This window comes from Acomys russatus, chromosome 12, assembly GCF_903995435.1.
Source record: "Acomys russatus chromosome 12, mAcoRus1.1, whole genome shotgun sequence".
Lineage (NCBI taxonomy): Eukaryota > Metazoa > Chordata > Mammalia > Rodentia > Muridae > Acomys > Acomys russatus.
In genome coordinates, this window is record NC_067148.1 from 42209434 (window position 1) to 42217580 (window position 8147).

The 8147-nt window shown below is 46.4% G+C and overlaps 1 protein-coding gene across 4 annotated transcripts in view; it reads left to right on the forward strand.

Annotated features, from left to right (window-relative positions):
• Ube2f (ubiquitin conjugating enzyme E2 F (putative)) overlaps positions 1-4923 on the forward strand; it is a 40825-nt gene extending 35902 nt beyond the window's left edge. The window contains exons 9-11 of one of the 4 annotated variants that reach the window (XR_007831489.1): positions 1587-1649; positions 3311-3894; positions 3987-4916. Coding sequence is in view for 3 of the 4 variants with exons in the window: in XM_051154355.1 (XP_051010312.1) it covers positions 1587-1649; positions 3311-3361 (114 nt within the window). In the remaining variant the exon portion in view is untranslated. Of the gene's footprint in view, positions 1-1586; positions 1650-3310 lie in introns of all 4 variants that reach the window. The other 3 variants (XM_051154355.1, XM_051154354.1, XM_051154353.1) reach the window with 3 other exon arrangements.
• Positions 4924-8147: the final 3224 nt, after the last annotated feature.

Consider the following 8147-nt stretch of genomic DNA (forward strand, 5'->3'; position numbering starts at 1 on the left):
GTTACTCCTCCTGCTGAACTTCCTAAGTGCTGGAATTAACATTCACAGATAAATAGGTAGGTAGATGAAAGATAGATAGATAGGTAGGTAGATAGATAGATAGATAGATAGATAGATAGATAGATAGATGATAGATGGAATTAACATTCACAGAGTGATTGATTGATTGATTGATTGATTGATTGATTTTTCTAGTTAGGAATACCATACTGCAGAGAATGTTCTGCAGAGGAATATGGTTGTCTCTGCAACAAGCCATTTTCAGGTGTTCTTTGAGATATGGAAACAGATGTATCTCTGAGTTTGAGGCCAACTGGATGTATATAGTGAGTTCCAGGCTAGCCAGGGCTATAGAGAGAGACTCTGTCTCCAAAAGAAAAAGAAACGAAGAGCCAGTGAGATATCTTAGCAGGTAAAGGTCCTAGCCTGCTGATAATCTAAGTTAAATCTCCAAAACCACCACTTCCTAAAACTTGTGGGCATGCATACACTGTTACATACATGATAATAAATATTTTTTAACTTACTATAAGAAAGCAGTGGAGCTGGAGAGGCAGCTGGATCAGTAAAGTGCGTGATGTACAAGCATGAGGGCCTGAGTTCAGTTCCAAGAGCTGATGTAAATGGCTGGGCATAGGTCTGTGCTTAGAATTTCAGCTCCGGAGACAGAAGGATCCTGGAGCTTGCTAGTCAGCCAGCTTGGCCTAACTAGTGAGTTCCAGGTCCCAGTGAGAAACCCTGTCAAAAAAGCAAGGTAGAAGGCTCCTAAGGAAGTGATACCTGAGATTGACTTCTGGCCTCCAAACACACCTATTTCCCCACATGTACCCTCACATGTAAGAACCTGCTAATGTGTGCTTACACACAAAGACATTTCTATTTGAAGAACTTCATTGTAAGAATGGTGGTTTAAGCTGGACAGTGATGGTGCACGCCTTTAATCCCAGCACTTAACAAGGCAGAGGCAGGTGAATCTCTGTTAGTTTGAGGCCAGCCTGGTCTATAGAACAAGTTTCAGAACAGCCAGCGCTACACAGTGACACCCTATCTCAACACACACACACCTCCCCCCAAAAATAATGGTGGCTCAAGGCCTGAGAAATGACAATTCAGTGGTTAAAAGCACTGGCTGCTTTTCTAGAGGATGCAGGTTCTATTTCTGGCATCCATACAGTAGCTCACAACTTCCTTAACTCCAGTTCCAGGGAATCCACAGCACACACACATAGTAGTACACCTGCATACATGCAGGCAAAACACCCATACACATAAAATAAAAGTAAGTCTTTTTAAATGGTTGTCATTCACCAGTTACCAGATAGCATCAAATTAATGTGATTGCTATCATCTTCAGTTCCCCAGAGTGGGGATAGTCATGTGTAAACACACCCTTGACTTTTACTCAACTTCAGCCACCATTTTGAAAACCACCCATCCTCAGCACTTTGCAGTGAGGGACTTAGAAGCTTGGAACTCTGAGTTGCTCTGTTAGTCACAGATGCCCTGAGACTTTTTGTAAAAGGAAGACTTGATACTGCAGGAAAGCAGATTCTCCCCACATCATCATGAGTTGCTCTCTTTTTAAGGATCTTTTGAATTTTGATGATCCACTGAATATTGAAGCTGCAGAACATCATTTGCGAGACAAGGTGAGCTGACAGACGGACTGCTTCTAGGACTGGAGAAGTGAGAACTGAAGTGGTGGGTTCTGAGCAACCATTTAAAGCATATGATGTTACAGTAAATGTGTGGTTTGCTCATAATGAAAGTGGTTTTTATTGCAAGTAAAACCATAGTAAAATTTCATTACCTCATTAGCAATAAGGGGAGGGCTGGGAGGTATAGCTTTGCGGTAGAGCACTTGCCTAGCATTGCAGAACAAACCAGCAAAACCCTACCACTGTGGTTCAGATATGGATCAGGGAAACGGGTAACATCAGGCCACCTGCCTCTTTCCACACCCTTTGCTGAGGTTGTGTACATTTTGTCTCCCCCCCCCCCCCCATCAGTTCATATGCTCATTCCTGGGCTGTTTTCTTTAATCATTCAAGTTTTTCCCCTACAGGATATTTCCCTACTGTAAGCAGCAAGTCAATAAACACAATTACATCCTTAAGTACTGGTATTTGATTTAATCCTACAGCCAAATCACTGGATCAAAGATACTGTGTATCCTTAATCTGGACAGTGGGCTGGCTGTTTATCTGTGGGGGTCAACAGGGCACTACACACTGCCTGGACATTTCTTGGCATATCAAGTGTTGCAGTGTGCTTGCTTTGTACCTCTGAATAGTTCTCTCTTATTTTTGAGCCATTCTCATAGAAGAGTGTTTGGAGTTAAAAAAATTTTTTTTCTAATGTGCCTGCTGAGGGCCTGGCCCTGTAGCAGTTATTTGCACACAGCAGGGGACAGAGCTTTGTTTTGTACATCAAACACTGTTTCTGTCTTGCCTACTTCAGATAGGTGTGAAGTGCTTCTGGGGAAAAGCCTATAAATCAAATACCTATGCCCTCGGATCCAGTGTAAATGTAGCAAGCTGAGAGAGTTGACATCACTGCGCCTGTGGCTGCACTGTGGAGCTTATGTCTAAGTGGCGAGTGGGTCCATGGATGGAGTATCAGAACCTCAGGGAAGACAAAGGATGGAAAGACACCTGGAACGACTTTACATAAGAGACTCTTATAGAAGACCAGAAACAGTCTCGTGTGTCCTGAGCAGGAATGTAGAAAAACTTTCAGCGTGACCTGGGCTGAGGTGGCTCAAATTGTTGAGCCTTAGTGTCTAAGAGGCTCATTTCTGTTTACCCAGTAAAAGGAGTTTAGAAGCAACAGGAACTGCAGTAGGAGGCCTCCTGTGGGCCTAGCCTGGATTCACCCTAAAATGAACACAACACAGGTGGCCAAGATGGACTAGAAATCTTCTGTCCTGAGTTGAGGATGGGTGTGGGTTGGATGGATTCTCCATTCCACATTCTAACCCTTTGTGGTGATTCCTGGTGAGCTCACAGTATTGACCAGCTCTGGAAAATGGGAGTGATCTGGAAGACATTCTGAGGTTTCTGCACAGCCCTCCCCAACCACCTTGTCTGAGGGAATGGCCAATGTGTAAACCTTTGCACAGGCCTGTTCTGTGCCCTTCCTCACCACACCTTGCACTGTCTTGTGCACAGGTTTGCACTGGAGTCATGGAGAGGTGGAACAGTGGTGACAGGAAGCCAGGCTTCCCCACATGGCCTTCTCTTGAGATTTGCTGTGTTCCTCAAGTGTCACTTTGCTCTCTCACTCTTTGTTGTATCCTCTCCATCGACAGGAGGATTTTCGGGACAAAGTGGATGAATACATCAAACGCTATGCCAGATGATAAGAGGAGCGATCACAGGTCTGAGGACTTTGTCACAGTTGTTTCTGATGTGAAACAGCTCGAGGTAGCCCTCCTCCCCGTCCTCATACTCCCTGTCAGCCCCTTGGGATTGTTCCAGTCCTGCAGCCATGCTGCCCTGAAGAAAACCCTCCTGACTGCGCACTGTAGGTGGCGAACAGCATAATACAGCAAGAAAGTGTGTCTGGGCATCAAAGGGGTTGCCTGCTTCCCTTAACACGGTCACTGAGACTGCTGTCTAGGCTGTCTGCTGGGACTCCTCCGCAGTCGTAATGAACTCACCACTGAGGATAGCGCTTGCTTCCCTTCCCCCAACAATCGGTGTCCTGCACAAGTGATGTAATGACATGTTCGGTGTGACTGGCAGATTGGCAATAAGAAACCCGCTATTAACTGTGATTGGATGCACATTCTCTTAGCTTCTTCCACGAATGTTGGCCCTGCCTAGATGTGAAGCTTCCCAGAATGCATAGTCATTCACTGTAGATCTTACTGAAATGCGTATTTTATTTAATGTAAGTATATTTTGGAACAGATTTGTAATTTGTACAATTTAATGCTTTAATTATTTTTTTCTATTCTCATTTACTTTGTATTCACTGTATAGAGCAAACACAAAGATACTGGGTCAAGCAGCTGTTGAAGAGAAATACAAAGAGACCATGCTAGACACATAACTCCAGATGCAGCAGGAATTTTGCTCCTAGACACCAACTTCCTTCAGGTCTACATGTGGCAAGGATGCCTTGAACTTTAGAACCTACACCTGGATGATCAAAACCAAAGGCAGGGGAGGCTACCCAGACACAGCAGGCTGGGGCTTCCTGAGCCAGAGTGGTGGGTGATTCTGCCATGGTCACAGCATGAGCCAGGGGCTCCTTAACAGTTTCTCTTTGCTGTCCTGCCTGGGGAATCAGCTCAGTCTCTGATACTGCCAAGACTGCACTGTGACTGTCTTCCAACTTGCCACTGGATTCAAGTCCTACTTAGTGGGGGAGCCTCATAGTCTTTGGCAGGCCCAACAGCAGCAGCAGCAGCAGCATATGCCATGCTCAGTCAGGGTAGCACACTTCAGGGTCAGCCCTGGACAGACCAGTGGAATATTCTAGTTTTAGATATTTGAACCAGTGAAATCTAATGCAAAATAAATGCATGTCTGGTTTTACTCACTGCCTGCCTAGCATTCACACTTAACTGCCAGTCTTCCTGCCTGTTATCCTTGGTTTAGTGTGATTCACAAGGTCAGTCTTGCATCCCACTTGGCATCAGGAATTGTGTTAGTTAGCCATGAGGGTGGCCTCTACTGGCAGGCCACATACCTAAGTGAACAGAGCAGGAAGGATGGGGTCCAACAGAATGACTGGTGGTCTAGGACCTGCCCAAGAGCCCCAGCATCCTCCTCTAATAGCCTGGGAGAATGCTGTGACTTAGCCCTCTGCCAGTGTTGGTGTCACTGGGCATTCAGCAGCCAGTCACTATGATACCATACACCTATTGACACTCTGGTGCCAGCAGCTGACCACGGTGTCTGCCTGGCAGTGCTAGCATCAAAGGTAAGGCTTCCTCACAAGACTGCTTCAGTGGAAGAAATGACACTAGTGCCTATCAGCCTGCCTCAGACTGTGAGAAAGGTGCTAACCTCAGGGTACTACACAGTAGTATTTTATTAGAGGTCAGATAATTTGTGATGTGACATTTCCAAATAGGGGATGTCACTCTCCCCAACCCACAGACACCCCCCAGCCTCACCTCTCACAGTGAGCAGTGGTGCTTGCCTGACCTCCAGACTGCCAGCTTCTTAAGTGCCCCCTTCCCCACTCTGGCCAAAACAACATTCTAACTAGTCCTTATGACCCCAACCAAACTGGTAATTACCAACCTACCAAGGAAGTGTGATCCCCAAGTTTATGGAGAGGCTGGGCCAGCACTCTGGGAAACTGGGAAGAGTGGTCTGGCATGGGGCAGAGGAGCTCTTGGGCAGCTTGGTCACTGCTGGCTATTAGCCTCTGCCTCCTGGGTCCTGGCTCTGCTCTGGAGGCTGCTGCTCAGACTTTGGTGTAAGTTGTGTGTTGTCTAGTGCTCTGAAAGGGAAACTCTTGTGGGGTGGGCCTCTCAGAAGGAGGGTCACATCTCTGATTGTCCCTTAAGCACCTACCCTAGCAGGTTACATTTGCAGTCTTTCTAAGGAGCTGAGGCAGGGGTACCATTAGGTGCAGTCCAGGTCTAGGTGTGTACACTGCTGTGCCTCTTTCCTTCCAACTCTGCTTTTGCTCATTTGTTTGTTGTTTTCTTTTTGTTGTTGTATGGTCCAAGCTGGCCTTCTGCTTTTGTCTCCTAAGTGCCAGGATGACAGGTGCCATAATACCCAACTCATTTTGGGTTTTTACCGACTGTATAGGAAGCTTGCAGGCAAATTCCAGGGATAGGGTCTTCAGTTGTGGGTGGCCCCCGTTTTTTGTCCTCTTCAAGACACCCTGTAGTTTCCACTGAACAGTCAGCAAGGCTCATACTTGCAACAACAGTCAGCACAGTGGCGAAGCTTTGTGGCACTTCTTCCCAGGGAACACCCACTGTGCTACCCCGGCCCCACCCAGTTCTGTAAGTGTAGAGCAATGAAAGCTCTCAGCAACCTCAAGCCACCCATTATTTGATTTTCTTCCCTGTGAAATCTGTTAGAGGTTATGTTCTGGTTAACCTTTCGTTGACCGGAGTTCCTCTTTATTAGACCTTAACAGTCACTCAGATTCCTGTGGACATCAGGATTGTTTTGTTTCTTTGTGTGTGTGTGTGTGTGTGTGTGTGTGTGTGTGTGTGTGTGTGTGTGTGTACATACATACATACGTACACACACGCTCTGTCTGCATGTACTCCTGCATGTCAGAAAAGGGAATTGGATCCCATTATAGATAAATGTGGGTGCTGGGTATTGAACTCAGGACGTCTGGAAGAGCCAGCCAGTGCTCCTAACCACTAAGCCATCTCTCCAGTCCCAGAATTTTCTTTTTGGTAAAAATAATCAATAATGGGCTGGCAAGACAGTGCAGTGGCAAAGGTGCTTGTATACAAGCCTAGTGATCTGAGTTTGACCCCCCCCCCCAAACCATGTGACAGTGGAAAGAGAACTGACCTCACAGAGCTGTCCTCTGACCTTCACATGTGTCATGGCACATGCTCACACATTAATAAGAATTTTTAAAACAAAAGTCTATAAGCCAGCAGCCACAGTCTCCATTGCCTGTCTCCAGGTGGTCTTCACCTTCATTTAATTATAAACACTCCATCTAAGATTCAGAACACTGCAGTCCCTCTATTTGTGAGCTGAGATGTGCTCAGTAAAATGCTAGAGTATGGTAACACTGTTGGGGATACTTTTGCCAAAGAAGCATTTGAAAACTAAAGCCTGTGATCCCTCTTTGGAGGACCTGTATCAAGCACTAAACAGCACAGGGGCTGATGCAGGAGGCCATAGTGCCCGTGCTTACTGAAAGAACTACAGTTTGAGAGCACATAGTGAAAGCCTTTTTTAAGAATGTGTTTGTACATGTTGAGTGGCATAAAGAACTGAATCACCTCAAATCTCAGCTTTGGACTCATTTGATCTCATTCTCAAATTTCCTGAGCCAATAATTTTTCCAAAAAATGTCCTAGGTTTTTAGCTTATCAAGATCATTAGCCTCAGCAGACCCTGCCCTGTGGGTGCTGCAGGCTCACAAACGTCTGTAACTCCAGCTTCAGGGGATGCAAAGCCCTTCTCTGAAATTCGTGGACACGGGTACTCACGCATCCTACACGTACACATAATTGAAAGGGGTTTCTAGCCAGGCTCACTACTTTAACCCCAGCACTCGGGAAGCAGAGGCAGGAAGACTCTTGAGTTCGAGGCCAGCCTGGTCTACAAAGTGAGTCCAGGACAGCCAAGGCTACACAGAGAGACCCTGTCTCAAAAAATAAATAAAGTACCAGGCAGAAGAAAAACGGAGAGGCAAAGGTTTTGGCGGTTCTGAGGATTCCACAGACCTCAGTGAGAACAGAGGCATTGCTTAGACAGGCTGCATCAACTCCACAGCAGTGTTAAAAACATGCAGTTCACTTTTGCGACTTTCAGAGAGGGCAGAGCATGGTGGGTGTACTTTGAAGCCCTCCTTCTTAACGGGATGTGGCATTCTTTAACAAATCTAGTGATTCCTTGGATGAGCCCACATGCAAAACTCTTCTTGATTTGAATCAAAGTTCTGTAAAACACATGACCAATAAAGAAAGCACCAAGCGGTCGTGACCACACTCAGTAAGCAAGTGAAATAATGAAAAGCAATGCCATCATCGCTATGCTAAAAGAATAGAATAGTGGCCAATTTGATAAACACTAGAGCTTTCTTCTATGTGCAAAGCTCTCGGTTACATTCCTTTTACCACAGAAATCAAAAGATGCACAGGTCTTGTGCCGCTCAGGCTACAGAGCACCACGGAAAGAGATGAGAGGCCTAGGGTGGAAAGCCATTCTGTGTCCAAGGCTCCGAAAGGTAGAGAGGTAGCCCCATTAGCCATCCTTACTGCACTGTCCCACCTCAGCTTTTGTGGGGTGCACTTGCCTCACTCTCACTCTCCTGCAAGATCAAGACAGCCTCACAGGGAGAGCTGCAGGTCCAGTTCCGGGTTGCCGTGGTGCCCCTCGTTGCACCGCACATCCTAGCACTTGTTCCTTCAGCAACTTTGCGGCAACAGGTGAAGTCACTGGTCCTTCTGTTACTGGCTGACAGCCCAGGCGGGG